At 35.4% G+C, this 18,330-nt stretch overlaps 1 protein-coding gene across 1 annotated transcript in view; it reads left to right on the forward strand.

The window, feature by feature from the left end:
* LOC150076228 (uncharacterized) overlaps window positions 1-11,328 on the forward strand; it is a 744,224-nt gene extending 732,896 nt beyond the window's left edge. Inside the window, exon 41 of the mRNA XM_090387291.1 lies at window positions 10,938-11,328. Within this exon, the coding sequence (XP_090243417.1) occupies window positions 10,938-10,953 (16 nt within the window). The 3' untranslated portion in view covers window positions 10,954-11,328. The remainder of the gene's footprint in view (window positions 1-10,937) is intronic.
* Window positions 11,329-18,330: the final 7,002 nt, after the last annotated feature.

Below are 18,330 nucleotides of genomic sequence, written 5' to 3' on the forward strand. Positions count from 1 at the left end.
TCACTGAAATTAAAGAAGACATTCCTATGGGTGAATTAAAAACTGCCTTTTTCTCACAAACAGAAAGTTGTCACATATGATATTTTCTGCATGCAGAGATCAGACGAAACTGCAGAACAGTTTCTCAATGGACTGTGTAAGTATAACACAAAAAATAGCAATCATATATTTAGGAAATTTACTGAGAGACATATATTTGTGCTAGGTATACCTGAAGAGATAAGATATTAAATACTGAAGACAGATATATTAAAAATAGAGATAATATTGCAAAAGTGAAGAGAGGAGTTAGAATGCTTTAAGATTCAGATGGTAACATGAAAATACAACGTATTTTCATGTTACTTATGTAAGGACCTCCTAAAGGAGTGCAAGAAGACATGACACTTAATCATCTATCAAACAAATGAGTAGACACATATACCAGGGTCCCAGGTGACAAGCATATTTCGAAGCCAAGCGATCCTACTGTGATTTATATAGTGCTTTTGATCAGTGATTAAGGTCCTTTTTAATTTCTAATTGTCCTTTTCTCATCAGTTAATATAAAACAGTTCGATACTTAAAGTCACAAGTAAAACACAATGGAAATTCACCTTTCTTTTTCTTAGTATATATATCTAATTTTACTAACCAACTAGCCTTCAATCACTTTGCCTCCTAGCCTCCCTGTTTCAAGACTGGAAACCTAGGCAATAAAAGTCCTCTTGCCAAGAGCAAACATAGCAAATGCAGACAATCAAAGTGCTGCTAAAATAAGCAGAAACTTGATGAAACAAGTATGTATGCAGCCAACTAGCAAAAGACAGAGGCATATCCTCTAGTCTCACCTCTATTCGGAGTTATTATGCTGTGAATGAACAGCCCATGGGAAGTCTGTCACCTTTCTGTATACAAAAAACTCAAAATCATAGCTAGTTCCTCCTAAAATAATCAAACAACTAAAATTAAGGGACTTACTAGTAAAGATGACAAACAAAAAACAAGCAGAACAGCTACAAAAAGCAAAATACTTTAGAGAAATTCCAATAATGGTTACTCCACATTCTACTCTGAACACCTCAAAAGGAGTAATCGTGGAATGGGATCTCCTCAGAGTACCTGGGGGGAAAAATCCAATATCAACATTCAATACCAAGAAGAGTTGAAAGGTCAAGGGACTTTTAAATAACTAGAGTAAGTAATTTTCAAGTAACTTTTTTCTTCAAGTAACTGGAGAAGCCACCAAACTCACAAATCAATATACAACCAGAGAGAGAGAGAGAGAGAGAGAAATACAGACATAGATAAAACAGGCCAAATGGATATAGAAGAAAAGAATTAGCCAGAAGAAAAGCTGGCTTTCCTAAAAAAAGAAAAACAGGTAAACAAAATACAACAGGCTCAAAGTTAATTCAAACCCAATTAATGAATATCTTTTTAAATTGGAACTGTAGAGGTTTCCACATCAACGTCAATTTTAAAGACATCCATGTCCTCTTAGCACAATGCAATCCAATATGTTTTTTTTTTTTTTTTGCCAGAACCATATCTTAAACCGCAGAATAACTTATCACTAAAACATTACACTATATTCAGGAAAGACAATAAGGCAACAGTCAGACCACACCTTGATATAGAACTGCAGGAACAAGTACAGAGAAGGGCAATGAGATTGGTGAATGGAACAAAAGGTTGGTGTTACCAAGAAAGGCTTAAGTTCTGCAAATTGCAGCTTCTGAAGACTAGGCACCTGCAAGGTGATCTAATTGAGATGTATAAGGCCTTGAATGGATTGAGCAAGCTCAATGCTAATGAGATTCTTCCTCTTGCTCAGATTACTCCCCTGAGGGGGCATAAATTCAAACTGAGGAAAGACAACTGTAGAATAGATGTGCAGAAATTCGCATTTGGGGAACATCTGTCGCAGTAGAGGTCAACTTATATAAGTTCAAGGCAGGACTACACAAACATTTGGAGCGAATGGATGAGTGAAATGAGAAGGGTGGGATACTAGAAGGTTGTTCTAGTATCAGTTAAGAACTGATACTAGAACAACCTTTCTAGTATCAGTTAAGCGTACAAACCGTAGCAAGAATGGGTAAAAGGAGTGATCTAACAGACTTCAAACGTAGCATGTTAGTAGATGCAAGATGTGCTGGACAAAGCATCTCTGAAACGGCAGTTCTCCTGAACTTTTCACGCACCACAGTTTCAAGGGTGTATTGAGAATGGTGCAATGAACAGAAAACATCCTCTCAACGGCACTCCTGTGGAAGAAAATCGCTTGTTGATGAGAGAGGTCAGAGGAGGATGGCTAGAATTGTGCAAACAGACAGGCTACAATGTCGCACATCATGTCAAAATACAACCTTGGTGCGCAGAACAAAATATCGCAATGGGCCACTAGTCACACTGTCGCGAATGGGCTACAACAGCCGACTGCCATATCGCATACCTTTGTTATCAATGAAGAACAAGAGAACATGCCTCCTGTGGGCACAACAATACTAGCACCGGACTATCAAGGATTGGAAAACAGTTGCTTGGTCTGACGAGTCGAAGTTCCTGGTGCATCATGTTGATGGAAGGCTCAGAATTTGGCGAAAACAACATGAATCCATGGACCCGTCGTGTCTGACGACTACTGTGCAAGGTGGTATGGGGGATGTTTTCTTGGCACACATTGAGTCCATTGATACCCATAGATTCGAGTCTGAATGCCACATTGTACCTAAACATCGTTGCTGACCAAGTCCAATCATGTTGACAGTTTATCCTCAGTCAGATGCTTATTTCCAGCAGGATAATGTGCCAGTGCACAAAGCCCGAATCACTATGGAATGGTTCCAGGAACATGACAATGACTTTTCTTTGCTGCAGTGGCCCGCTCAGTCCGCGGATCTCAATCCTATTGAACATCTTTGGGATGAGCTGGAAGGGGCTGTTCGCTTCAGGCCTACACCTCCATCGAATCTCAAGGAACTGCGTGACACACTCATGTCTGCATGGTACTCCATTCCTGCACTTCAGCATCTTGTTCAATCCATGCCTAAACAAATTGAGAACTGTTTTGAAGGCTAAAGGAGGCTCAACACATTACTAAGTAGGTGTACCTAATAAAGTGGCAGCACAGTGTATAATTTTTTTTACGCTTGTATTACAAACTTATAGAGATTTTTTTATGGTGATTTTCCGAATCAGTGCATTTATTTCCTCCAGAATCACATATTTTCATTGTGGAGGTATGACAAAAAAAAATTTTTGTTGGCTAGTGAATTATTGAAAAACTACTCAATAAGCAGAATCTTACACTCTTCAATGATGGAACACCTACATATGTATTACCCACCAGAACTAGCAGAGTAATAGATCTCTCTCTCTCTGCACATCAACAATATCTTCTACTGGAGTGGGCAGTGATGGGCATTACTAATCAATGTGTCATGATGACCCACTAAATAGTAATGACCACTTCCCAGAAAAAATTATTTTAAAGGAATTGCCTCTTTGTCAACCAAAAAGAATTCCAAATGGAAATTTGATGAAGCAAACCAACATAAACAATTAACCATACTAGAAAAGCAACAAATCCAACAGGTAACAGTCAACACTGCAGTGAATATAATGGATGAACTCCAAGCAGCAAAATTACATAATACCCAAAACTTCAACAAAATTCCCCCATACATCCAAAACCATGGTAGGATAACGCACATAATAGAGTGAAATGTGAGAAAGCCAAAGCGTGGAATATTTTTCGAAAGAAACCTACTAGAACCAATATGATACAATCAAAAAGGCCAGAGTCAAAGTCAGACATGTTAAGAAAAGCAAAAAAAGATTCTTGGATCGAGTTTCCATCCACATTTACTAGAAAACAGACAGAAAGACAGTCTGGAACAAAGTAAACAAAATGAACAGTAGTTACTAAAGAATTTCACCTCATCAAATGGAATAAATATGCTAAACCAGAAAGTCAGCAAATGCACTTGGTAGAACCTTCGCAAAGACAGCAACTAGTAACTCCTGTGAATAAACTTTTTAAAAATGTAAAGCACGTGAAAACATAATCTGAACTTCTCCAGCAAAAATGATAAGCCACATAATTAACCTTTCACTATGACAGAATTCCACAAAGCTCTTTCTCAGATGAAGCAAAGCACAGCAAGTCCAGATGAAGTGGTCTGTGATGGTGCAAAAATAACAACTACTAGAAGAGAACTCATTACAGCCGACCGGGCTAGCCGAGTGGGTAAAGTACCTGCCCGGCAACCCAAAGGTCGCGGGTTCGATTCCCGCCTCGGGCTTGGATCAAAGTACTGCAAAAACCTTGGGAGGTGCAATATGGCCACAGAAGCCGATGCGCCAACAACTACCAAATCAAAAAAAAAAAAAAAAAAAGAACTCATTAAAATGGTTATTCCTCTTATACAACAGAATATACTGATAAAATTATTTTGGAAAGTAATTTCAAACTATAGTTTGTCTTTCCAAAACCAGATAAAGATCCTATTAATCCAAACCACTATTATCCTATAGCCTTAACTAGTTGTCTAGGAAAAATCCTTTGAAAAAATTGTATACACCCAACTCATGTTTGTATCTAAGAGGCCCAGCCCACTGTGGTTTTATAAAAAAACAGGTCCACTTTAGACTTAATGATAAAAGCAGAAAACAACATAAGAAACACTTTCATTAAAAAACACTTAGTAATGATATGTTTTGATGTAGAAAAAAGACCAGAAATGCATGGAAATATGGAAATTTAGGGATATTCATATAACTTTGGGATGAGAGGACATCTCCCAATATATATCCAAAACTTTTTTGCAACAAAGAACTTTTTCAGGCTAAAATACTAACCACACTATCACAGATCATCTTCTCACATGAAGGAGTGCCACAAGGATCAGTAAGCAGTGCTACTCTGTTCACTATTAAAACTCAACTCAATAACAAAAATACTGAATATAGTAGACACAGCTCTTTATGTTGATCATTTCAGGTCACTCCCAAAATATGCAAATAATAGAGTACTAACTACAATCAGTAAGATCGCCACATGGACCCGAAACATGGTTTTCCAATCATTGAATAAAAAATAGTAGGAATACACTTTCATAAAAAATGAAACTTACATCCAGATCCAGAACTAAAGCTAGGTGAATGAATAATTCCAGTAATACCAAGCAGATGGTTTCTTGGAATAACTCTGAATAAGAAATTGACCTTTTTTGTCTAAGGAAAAACACTTTAAAGAAATTAAATATCTTATGGATTATATCTGGCAGACAGGTACACTTTGTTACACTTGTATAGATCTTTAATATTATCCCAGTTGTGGAGATAAGATTTTGTAGAGCTGTAAACCAAGTGCCTTAAGATGGCTAGACTATACACCATAATGCATTGCACATAGCCCTGGGAGCTTACAGAACTTCGGAAGTCCAAAGCCTATGAACCACCACCACTTCACCTCAGGAAAACAAGTGCTACTTTTATCTTTTGCAACCAAAGTAAAGTATATTCTCAACCATCTTGTGTGGGAAACTTTGTATGCAGCAAAGTGGGAAAATATGTATAGAGTATATCCATCAGTTAACAAACAAGCAAATATATACCTCAAAGAACTATGTCCAAAGTGGTAACTTGACTTCAGCAAACTAGCTGCTATCCCATTCACACAAAAACCTCCCTGGGAGACTTTAATATAAAATATGTATATTGTCAGTGAATTTTAATTTGTAGTTCAGTGTGGACATTTAAAAAAGCTGGGTTTTTTTTCCGTGTTTTGGCCAAAAAAAATCTGGTTTTCCTCCTGCTTATATTTACCTGATCTCCAGCTCCTTTTTTGAAAGTTAAAAGTTGGCAGCTATGTATTCACTTGTTAAGAGCAGGTAATACCCCCCCCCCCCCCCCGCCATTTTAAAAGTACATTATTTAGATCCTGTGACAACATCTGTCTTAAGGACATTCTAATGAAATTCAGAAATTGTTAGAACTTTCTGATTCAGAATTTGATTTATCTCTGTTAGAGGTGCCTCCATAGCCAGGTGGGAAGGAGCAGCAGTGCGTAGCACACGCTTCTTGATTAGACTGGGGTTCGAGCCCGTCACCACCAAATACAGAGGATGCGGAAAGGTCAGGGAATGACCACCACATATCCCGGAGCAATATGGCCTTAGTTGCTAATGCTCCTAAAAACCAAATAACAAACATAACATCTCTGTTAGACAGTGATGATATTATGTTGGATCCTAACAGTGCTTCCAGTAGCAGTGATAAAGGTTAATAATCAGGCCTCATTTTGTAAAATATAAACTTCCAGAATGCTAAGAGGGGGGGGGGATTAACCCCTTCCCCAGGAAACTTTTTTAGAAAATCTTGGTGCCAAATTTTTGAATTTTGGGATTTTTTTTTTACAAAGTAAACGGTTAATCTGAATTATTTTTTTTTTTTTTCTGAGATCTCAAGAAAAAAATTATTTTATCATTTTGGCCACTTGTTACTTTTTCTGCTCTCCCTGCCTTCTCACTTCTTTGTTGCAGTGATTTAATAAATTCAACTTTTCCTTTATTTTGATACTTCAATATTATCATACTTACCCAATAAACAGTACACATTCTCGATATATGTACTGTTTATTGTGTAATGATGCTTTTAAACTTTCACAGTGATGCTTTTAAATAGTGACATCATAAACACTGATTTGACTTTTCAAATTACAAAAGTATAGTAAATTGGACAATTAATGGGTATTATTTATTTATTATTCAAAATGTTTTAATAGTAATTTCCACAATAAAAGCATGTTATTGCCATGCTTTTATTGTGGAAATGCCATGGTTTATTAAGCATTTTAATTATTAATTAAGCATTGTGATTGGTGAATGCTTAAATAGATGAGTCAAAGTCAAGCTGTGCATCGGGCTTACCTCTCTGCTGACATGCAACACACCAAAGGCATTAGTAATAATAAATAATTTTTATTTTAAAAGAAATATTTTTTGTTTTAAACATATGATTTTTTTTTATTTCTTTTTAACTTTCAGAACATCATCCCAGCAAAAAAATGCACTGTCAATAATACTTCATATAAACATTTTTTCAGCTGCTTTTTACCAATTATTTTACCATGTAGTTTTATTTATTCACTCAGAGGATACTACATTTATAAATATGTGTTCCCTACACACACATGGGCCCCAGACAAAATATCTCTCTGTATAGGCCCCAACAGAGGGAACCAAGAGTCAAATAATGATTTTCTTAATGCTAATTTAAATCCATGTTTATTTTAAAATTATTATAATGTCCATAATTCACTAACAAATGCCTTTGTAAGATAGTGCAATTAATTGCTACAGAATCTGCTCAGTATTACAATTGGTGATGGTATTACTGCTAAGTTAAATAAAGAAAATGATTTCTGAATGAAAAAATAATAATAATAATAATAAAAACAAAATTTCTTTCAAAATTTGCCTTCTAGAGACTGAAGCAAGGAAAATTTTAAAAAATTACTGAAAAAATTATAAAATTAATGAGAAAATAAAAGAAAGAATAAAATATAGGAATTTTAATAAAGAATTAAACTATCACAATCCTCTGAGCCACTTGCATTTCTTTTAAAGAGCATATTTAACCCAGGAGGAATACATGCAGGTTTCAAAGACCACACAAATTTCATCAATTTCTGTCAAAGTGTTTTCTGTGATTTATCTGTTGAAAATTCTATCTTGCAAACAGGAAAATGAAAGATCAGCTAAGACATAATTCTAAGGCTGATTCCCTCAGCTAAGGCAGCCGTGTACTTCCATGTATTTACATCAGGAATAGAAAAGAAATAATTATAACTTTCCTTTGCATGCAAACAAAAAAAAATAAGTTTACATCCCTCGCAATCAGTTCTTTTTTTAAACAAAATACATATATATATATATATATATATATATATATATATATATTTTTTTTAGTACATATTATGTCTAAAATTTCAAGGAAATTCCTATGTTGGTACCCACATTATAAATTACAACAAACAGAAAACGCCACATTGCACATTCGATAAAAAAGTTTGCATTACTCAGAAATATTTTTCAAAAACTATACTATGATAACACCTTTCCCGGATGTAGTCGAATGGTCAAGAGGAAGAGCATTTGAGTAAACTATAGTTCAAGTCCATGCGATTGCTAGATACAGTATTACAATGGTATTCATTGTCGAAAAAATTAATCATAAACTACTCCGACCTAGTAGCCATGCTGAAGAATAATTTGAGTGAATCATGGTTCAAGCTCATGTGACTGCTACATATTGTTAACAATTGTCAAAATTATTAATTGTAAACACCTATAACCTGATAATTGTGTCAGAGTGTAAACAGAACTTTTTTTTTTTTTATTATTTGTATTATTTTATTTTTTTTTTTATTCTGTTTGATCTTGTAACAAATTTTCAATTAAAAATCTCTGCTGCCACCTTATAAACATTCTGGAAAGTGGTCTAAACTGAAACCTTTTCATCCATTATTACCTTATGTGCAAAGGAAAAAAAAAACTTCACTACTTATAACAGATGTTTTTTGAAATTTGTAATTTTACAAAATCTTGCTTTAATATATATTTGACTTGGCTAATAACAAAATTTCAGGGAAACTTTCTGTTGGAAGCTGTTGTAAACGTCCAAAAATGGGCATGAAATTGAAAATGAAGGGTAATTTTTTAAAAGAAATAAGCACTGCAATGATTAATGAGAAACTTTAGCTTTGCAAACTAGATATTATTACTAAACAAGAAAAAAAAATTAAATTTTCATAAATGCTGATACCATTGAGTTTTTAAAATTGCTCACTTGAAGAGTCACCTAAACACTGCATGTCTGATTACCAGTTAAATGCAAATTCATCTACTTTCTGAACTACTTTCCAAAGCCATCTAAATACCATACAAGCTATGAATTAAGTTCCTTTACTACATTATTTTATTAGTATTTTATTGTTAGCACTGGGATAAATGATGCAAGAAAGAAAGAAAGAAAGAAAGGAAGGAAGCTTAAACAACAAAGTTGTAAAAGCATGCTTCCTTACATATATAATTTGACCATCCTTTCTAATAATTTTTCCAATTTTTTTTAAATTTATTAATAATTCCTACCTCTACAACGCTAGGTGGAAGTTTTTTCTACCAATCATGCTCATTACATGATAAAGTCAAAATAACATGCAGGAATAAACACACTTAATTTTTTTTCACCTTGGTTAAATACAAAACTGATGAAAGTTACTCTGTCAATATTGTTTACAAACATAAGCTAAATGTTATTTAGGGTAGGAATGCTTCATGAACAAATCCCAGGACCTAGAAACTCAAAGAAACTCCACTGCTAATTTTCAAAATTGAAACAATTTCATGACCTAATAGATCTCTCTCTGCCCTAAATTACTTATAACAATAAATATATGTTACTATGCACTCACTTCAAAAGCTGTTGAAAGGACATAAAAATTGTCATGGGTCTTGGATGAAATATCAACCCTGCACATTCAGTTCTGATGCTGCTTAAGCAAACATATAGCCAACCAGAGAACTAAATTTGCTGATTTGAAGGTAATTTCCTTGGATTTGCCTTCTTCCCTAGAAATATCTGGAAACAGAGTAGTGTTAGGAAATAAAAGCCAGATTTGAGAAGGTCAACATATGTTATGATGGAGTGCATCCAGGCTTTCCAAAGGCCTGGATGCCCTTCAAAGCAACTTGACAAACAAGTAAAGGCTGAAGCATTGGCCCAAAAGCTTGTCAAAAAATGTCACTGTTTAAATAGTAATAACTTGGTATTTCCAAAATAACAATTAAAAAAGCCACACAAAAGTGGTTCTTCAGTTAAAGCCATCAAGCATTTGTTGGAGTACATGCAGTAGGAAATATTTATACTTGTGGTAAACAATTTTCTCTGTTATGAAAAGTGTTGGAATATATAATTTGCAATTTGTTGTGATGTATCAATATCTTGAAACAATAATAGGGTTTTTGCATTTTTAAAATTTTTGAAAAGTCTGTTTCTTCGATCTTTGACCATCATTCGATCAAAACCATCTTTGACATAATTGATATATAATACAGATCTTTGGCAGAATTGCTTGATGACTGCCCAGGAGGAGAGTCATTATGCTGAAATTTGCTGGATGAGGGAATAAAATGCAGCAAAGTTAGCTAAATTCTACCCCTAAAAAAAAAAAAGGTTAAATGCTATCCCTACAGAAACAGTCATCTCTCCAAATTACTCCATGCCATTCACGGCCCATCCCAGGACTGATGGAGTAATTCATCTTTTTCCATGTGATAACTTCCTGTGTAAATTTATTAAAGAACACCATAATGATATCACTACTAACTGTTGTTAGTTACTTTCTTTCATCTTAATTACATTTATCATAATTAAGGAATTACATTTCTTTAATTATGGTAATATCTATTTTTAACATATATTAGCTAGACATGTATACCCTGTGCATGTAGTCAAAAGAATATAATAAAATGACATGCTACACATCCCAGCAGAATCTGTAGGCAATAATGTAATTCTTAATTGTTGTTTTTAATAAATGAAGCAGTCTAATCCCACCTTATCAATGAATAAAGACTTAACCAGAATTATATTTACATAATTGTTAACTTCTTCATACCATGTAGAAGCATCATGCCACTAAGTTTCACAACAGATGTTTATATCTGCCATTCACAGTTTCAATGAAAAATTAACATGTATTGACCTGCATAGTGACAACAGTAAAGTTGCCACCAGCCAGAAAGCTCAGATTCCATTAATACAAAGATATATTTTTCACATAATAACATAAACAATTTAATCACTTTTAGGATAAAATATTACTTAGAGAGGGCTGTTTCGATGAACTAGACATTTCAATATATTTTTTTTTATTTTCTTTCCAGAGATCCTGATCAGTAGTTTACAATAAAAAACACAGATCTTCAGAGCCAGTTTAAGGGACTGGTAATGCAGGAAACCAACAAAGGCAACAATTTTCATATTTAGGAAACATTGAATAGAAGTTTAAAAGAATGAAAAGAAAAAAAATTAAACAATTAACATCTCACAAATAACTGTGCATTTTGATGATTACTAAAATACTGAAAACAGTACAATTAAATCTTAATGATGGTAAATCAGCTGACCTAAATGTGTGTTAAATTTGTACAAAGAATTATCAAGGACTATGAACAATTTGTGTAGGGGAAAATTTCTGCATCATTCAATGTATTAAAGTACATTTTGAAATGGATAATTTATCACCTTAAAAATACCCACCTTACCAATGCTACAGCAAGCAGAAGTTTTTCAATATGAAATTAAAACGTCTCTGAAATTGACAAAAACTCACATAGAAATGGCTTAACACTAATTTCCATTCCATTAAATTTGATGTTGCTAATTCTTTGGACATGAAAGGTATTGTAAAAGATTTTGCTAAATGCCAAGAATTATTATTTAACTGAGATGTGAATATATAGAGTTATTTTTTGTGTGATAAAAACAATAACTTTGTCATACATTTTATTTATATTCTAATTATATATTGTGAGAATAAACTTTTTCATTGATATTGTTTATGCCATAATTATTTTAAATTATCACAAGCTTTTTACACCTTTGGGGTGGAAGAGAATGCAGTGCAGGTAATTTATCTGTGTAAAAAAATTTTTTTCCTCTGTAGCCCCAAAAACAAACACATTCTTAAATCATGTGACATTTTTCTGGGGGAAGATGTACATCATAAGGACCAACATCTGTTGACAATTTTGTAAGAAAGTATAAAAAAATATATCTGAAATATGGTGGGAGTGTCCCTTCCATGATAATACCATGAAATCCATGAGCACATGGCAAAATAATGTGCATGGTTGAACTGTCTGATATGGAACCAAAACTGAAATGCATTATGGTTCAGAGCAGGTAAGATTATTAGCTATCATCAGCAGAGGTCAGACAACCTTTAATCAGTAAGTTCCATTTCTGGTTTGCAGTTACCTTTTTTTTTTAGTTAGCTCTCTTACACACACACACACACACAGCTGTATAGAAAAGGCCTGGATTCAATTTGGAGAAAATCCTTAACTGAAACATACTGTGTTGGCACAGGGAGAACCTTTCTGGACTTTTCTCATAACTATGAGGAAAGTCTTTTCAGGTGAGGGTTTCTTTTTTTTTAATGACTGTCAAAAACTGGGTGATTACAAGAACTTTTTTTGATATAAATAAAAAATAAGTCGTCCAGTTTTTGACAGTGACATTTTTACTTTTTAAAGTCAGTTTCGAAAACACCATTGCAAGTTTAAAAAGTTATGTGTAGGCTTGGTTTCAGAAGCATAACTTTTTGATAAAGATACAAATATCTCATGTGACAGTTCAAAAAAGATACCACATATAAATATTATTTGAGACAGGAGTTCTAGAAAGCAACTAGGAACAAGTTCAGATAGATATGATTCAAACAATATTTTACAGTTTACCAATCCACTGTTTTCCAGGAAAATCTCAAGCTGTCCAATAATTCTTTGTGATAGATCAGTATTAATACTAGCCATTGACATACAAGTTCCATCTACACAGTGTGAATGTTCATGACAGAGAACTCTACATTTTGCTGCAAGAACATTTTCAGGCTTGAAACTGATGAGCTGAATATACATAAAAGTTGTCTTCAGTAATGCAACCACTTTTTCATTTAAGTGAAAACAACATGATGTATAACCAAGAAGATAAAGCACAAAAATTTACCAATCTGGGAGAGTGAGAATCTTGTACAGTAATTGATACATAAAATATATAAAAAATTTTTTATGCCCTTGTCAAAACAGCAAAGTTCTTGAATCTTTCTTGTTTGCATAAAAAGCCGGCATCATTTAATTGGACATGTTTTAGCAATAATTCATGCTCATTTTACAATAAATGGTTAGAAGGACACTTCTGACCATTTATTGCACTTCAGATCACAACTTGGTGATTGTCTCTTCTCCAATGGAACCTTTATCTCATGGCTATTCCCAACCTCGTGCTTTGGCATTACAAGAATGCAAAATGGGATGACCTGCGAGACTTCTTTTCTTCGGTCGGATTACTGTTTCAAAACTTCTGATGTCAATGTTTGCTCAGATCGGGTCAGTGAAATTATTCTTGCAGGAATGGAATCCTGTATCCCACACACCACTTTAAAATCTCGTCCTTTATCTAAACCTTGGTTTTCCAATAAATGTGCTAAGGCTGTTCAAGAGAAGAATGTTGCATATCATAATTGGCTTGTTTCTAATTCTTCAGTTTCATTTTCTGCCTACACCAAAGCTCGTAACAATTGTAAAGCAGTTATTAATCAGTCCAAACTAGAGTTTGAACAGGCTAAGAGTAGAAAACTTGCTTCTTGCCCTAATGGTAGCCGAGCATACTGGTCTCTTGCCAAAGCTATTGGCCGCAACTTTTGCCCATCTCTGCTCCCACCTCTGTCCAAACCAGATGGTTCTGTTGTCACTTCAGCCAAGGATAAAGCTGACCTGCTAGCATCCCATTTTTCTTCCAGCTCATGTATTAATGATCTTGTTAAAACACCTCCCACCATTCCCAACACGCTCCATTCAATGCCTCCTGTGATCTTCCATCAAAAGGATATCAGAAGGATTTTGATGAATCTTGATGCTAAGAAAGCTCCAGGTCCTGATGGTATTTCTCCACTTGTTCTCAAAACCTGTGCTCCTGAACTTACTCCTATTCTTTGCTGCCTTTTTTCACTTTTTTATTCCAAAGGTGTTTTTTCTTCTGCTTGGAAATTTGCTCATATCCAGCCAGTTCCTAAAAAGGGTGACAAATCCCTCCCATCCAATTATAGTCCCATTGCAATTACATCTACTCTTTCTAAAGTAATGGAGAAATCAATTAACCGCCAATTCTTAAACTACCTAGAAACCTTCCGTCTGATCAACGATCGCCAGTATGGATTCCGTCAGTGTCGATCTACTGGTGATATTCTGGCTTATGTTACCCATTTATGGACTAATTCAATGGAAAGGTTCGGTGAAACACAAGTAGTTGCTCTTGACATCTCAAAGGCTTTCGATCGTGTTTGGCATAAAGGTCTTCTAAACAAGCTTCCATCTTATGGTTTTCCAACTGTTTTTAGTAATTGGTTATCCAGTTTTCTCTCTGATCACTCACTGAGGGTGATGGTAGATGGCTCTCTGTCTTCTAACTTTTCCACTAATGCCGGTGTCCCCCAAGGTTCAGTTCTTTCCCCCACTCTTTTCCTCTTGTATATTAATGACCTTCTTCCATTGACTGGAAATCCTATCCATAGTTTTGCTGATGATAGCACATTGCATTCCACTTTCCATTTTGAGAAACCTTGTCCTGCTCAATCAGCTTCAACTTCTCGAAAATGTGCTACCAATTCCTTAAATGCCAATCTTCAGGTAATTCTCCAGTCGGGCAAAGACAACTTAGTTGATTTTAACCCTTCTAAAACTCATTCTTGTCTTATATCTCGCAAAAAGGATTCTTCTACTCCTGTGCTTATCTTTAGTGACACTTTGATTTCTAGGCAAAATGATATATCTCTTTTGGGGGTTACCCTGACTTCTAATCTCTCTTGGCACAAGCACATTACAAATATTGCTTCCTCTGCATCTAAAAAACTTGGTTTTCTCTTTCGCTCTCGGCGTTACTTTTCTTCCAAACAGCTGCTCACTCTGTATAAATCGCAAATCCGCCCTGCCATGGAATATTGTTCCCACATCTGGGGTGGTGCCCCCAAAACCTCTCTCAGGCTTCTTGATTCCATTCTGAAGAGGGCAATTAGGTTAATTAATGATTCATCTCTAACAGAGTCTCTCCACTCGCTTTCTCATAGACGTACTGTTTCTGCTGCATGCCTCTTCTACAGATACTTCCATGGGCACTGTTCTTCTGAATTGGCTTCTATAATTCCTGCTCTCTCTCTTTCAAAACAGTCCGAACACGTGCTGCCACCAGCCAACATCCATTTACTGTCCAACTTCAAACCCACAGAATCAACTTTTCATCTTCCTCATTTATTCATTCAACTGCCGTTTTCTGGAACAACCTTCCTTCATACGTATTTCCTGAAAATTACAATCTACAGAAGTTCAAGTCCAATGTCAACAAATATCTTCTTTCGTCTTCTCAACCTCCAACCCAAGCACCGTACCAAGTACTATACGTTCTAATACCTCTCGTGTTTGGGGTTCACATAAAAAAAAAAAAAGAAAATTCAGTTTTGAACAGGCTTTGTTCCTCCAAGATGGGGATTCTTAACCAGGAATGCAAGTCATGGGAACTTCAAACAAAGCCTGTTCAAAACAATTTTCTGACCATTTATTTCATTACAGTTTTTGAAACTAGGATAATGGAGATTAAGTGGCAAAAAAAAATTGGAAGGAAGGTAACTGTACCAAAAGGTTAGGAAGCCCTGTTCTAGGAGCATGTACCTACTGTTCATATTGAGTGTTGCTGAAAGACTAATTGAGTGGACTAAAAAAAATATGTAAACACCGTTTTGGATGGCAGTAATAATTTATATAAATTAAAATGCACATATCAAATGTAAAACTGGGTGAAAAACACCTGAGTTCGAATCCCATCAGTGACAAGAGGAATTTTTATGGATCTTTTTCACAGTGTGGTTGACCACACTGTGAAAAAGATCCATAAAAATTAGTCAGTCTCAGGCAAGGGAAGCATGATTTTTTTCCTCCTGGAAACTTGGGTTTTTCATTCAGAAAACAGCAAGTCAACCATAGAACACATGCAATTTACAGACCTATATACAGGGGTGGGCCATCCCGAGGGTGCCAGGGGTGCATCCTTGGGGCGGCCTGCCCCTGTATATATGCACTGCACCTGGGCGCCAACATTCAAGGGGCACCTGAAAAACCTGAAATTTACATGACATGCACATATGAAGAAAATTTTAAATACAGTCGGACCTTTATATAACAAAATCAGTTGTTCCCTTGAAAAAAATTCGTTATACAGAAATTTTGTTTTATAAGAAATATGACTCTTTCAACAATGAAAAATACTGTAAATTTAGAAATATAGTAAAAGATGGGAAATAAATCAGAAATAAGTGGCAATGAATAAATTTTCTAACTAAAATGTTTGAAAATTTATTTGCTCAATTAATTGTTTTAAAATAAACAATTTATTAATACATACATAGTAAGAAACGATTACTTACATGATATGCACAATATATTAGTACACTTTTAAGAATTATGTCGTAAAATATTTAGTTATTTTTGTTGCACACTGAATTCTGCCGTACACCTTTCATAAAAATGGTTGCATTTGTTTAAACATTAGCAGTCCTCTGAATTACCATTCAAACACTCAAATATACACTGCCCTACCATTAATATCCAGACACTTGCCTTTAGACAAAAAAAGAGCTTTTATTGTGTTATTTAATATTTTGTACTGAAACCTTTTGCTTTTATGACAGCCTTCAATCTTTGCAGCATACCCTCAACCAGCTTTTTATAAATGTCAGGTGATATGTTCCTCCACTCGGCCTTTAATGCAGCCACCAGTTCAGCCTTGTTCTTTGGGAGATCTCGATATGCACGTACCCAACGATCCAATACATCCCAAAGATGCTCGATGTGGTTCAGACAAGGACTCTGGGCTGGCCAATCCAACTTTTCCACACCCATGTCCTCAAACAACTCTGTTACGACCCAAGCAGTATGGCTTGGTGCATTGTCTTACTGATACAGGTATGGGCCTTCCCCGAAGTATTGCCATAATGTTGGAAGTGCATAATTGTCCAGACTGGCCTGGTATTGCACAGCATTCATGACTTTGTCGATAAGAATTAATGGGTCTAAGCCAAACCATGAAAGGACCCCCATACCATGACACTGCCTTCACCAAACTTTATTGTTGGGAGGATACAATCAGGAAGGAAGTGTTTCCCTGGCATTAGCCACACCCAGGAATGGCCATCTGAATGTAGAGTGCGAACCTCAACTCGTCTGTTCATAGGACTGGTCTACAGTCCTGGATTTGCGCTCCTTACACCATGTTAATCCGCATCCAGCATGCATATTTATAGCAGGTTCTGTGATGTGCTGCATGCATAGGACCTGTTTCGCTATCCATGGAGGGGTGTCGGATATTAATGGTAGGGTAGTATATTTTCTGTTACATTTTCTTCCCACTGAAGGCCTTGGCGCAAAGTTTCAAATGCTGCCAACATTTCATGTTTGGAAGGTTTAATAATGCCCTCATTCCCTTTGTTGCTGTCATTTTCATCCAACTCATCGCCGATATTGTCACAAGTTCTTTAATTACGCTCCAAAATTTTGGAGTCACTCGGATATTAAGCTACTATGACATCATTTTCAACTCCTACAAATTCGTCAAGAACAATTTCTCCACCGATCAAACCTCTCTTGGAACTCTTCCCAAGATTGCTCAATGTCTTATAGCAGTTAATCCCTCTCATTGCTGTTAATTGGGATTTTAGCAACAACTGCTTTTGCGAAGCAATTCTTAATTGTTGTTTCCGTCACATCTTAACTCCACACTTGCTAACTCTGATATGCACATATACAAATCTATAACAGAATCTATAGGTTTGTTGGTTTCTATTCTCAGTATAATTTTTTTTCAGTATGCACCTTCAGTAATGCATTTTCAAATCCTTGGTCCATTGGCTGCAGTTTAGACAAGGTATTCGGAGGGAAGAAAACAAGCTTCACACTTGTAAGTTTCAAAATTACCGAGTGGAGGTGGGCAGGGCAGTTATCGACAATCAATGCGATTTTTCTTTTTCTTTCGTCCATTGGTACAGTCTTCTTCAATTGCAACTCCACTTTCATCAGAAATAACATGTTCAAGTAAGCCATGGTGCTCTTTAAATTTATCCAACCAAGCAGAACTGACTTGGAATGTTTTATGCCCCAGATAATATGCGTACTCCATAACCTTTTCTTTTATTAATGGCCTTGATATCGGCACGTTTTGGTCTCAAACCAACTTCATCCACTTAAAAACTGCTTCATCTGCATCTTCACATAGGCATAATTTCCCACGCTTCAGACAGGGATCCATTTCCTCAAATGATTTGAGAATCGAAACATGGTTTTCTGAATGGTTGATACACTATTGGCAGGGATACCAAATTTTAAAGCTATTTCTTTTTTTCTAACACTGCGATCTACACTATTAAGCACTTCCACTTTTTCCACTATACTCAAGAATTTCCTCTTAGACACTGTAAGGTTACTTGCACAGCAGCTAAAACAAAGCTGATTT

The sequence above is a fragment of the Mastigoproctus giganteus genome, chromosome 13 (genome assembly GCF_048544385.1).
Source record: "Mastigoproctus giganteus isolate SK-2022 chromosome 13, ASM4854438v1, whole genome shotgun sequence".
Lineage (NCBI taxonomy): Eukaryota > Metazoa > Arthropoda > Arachnida > Uropygi > Thelyphonidae > Mastigoproctus > Mastigoproctus giganteus.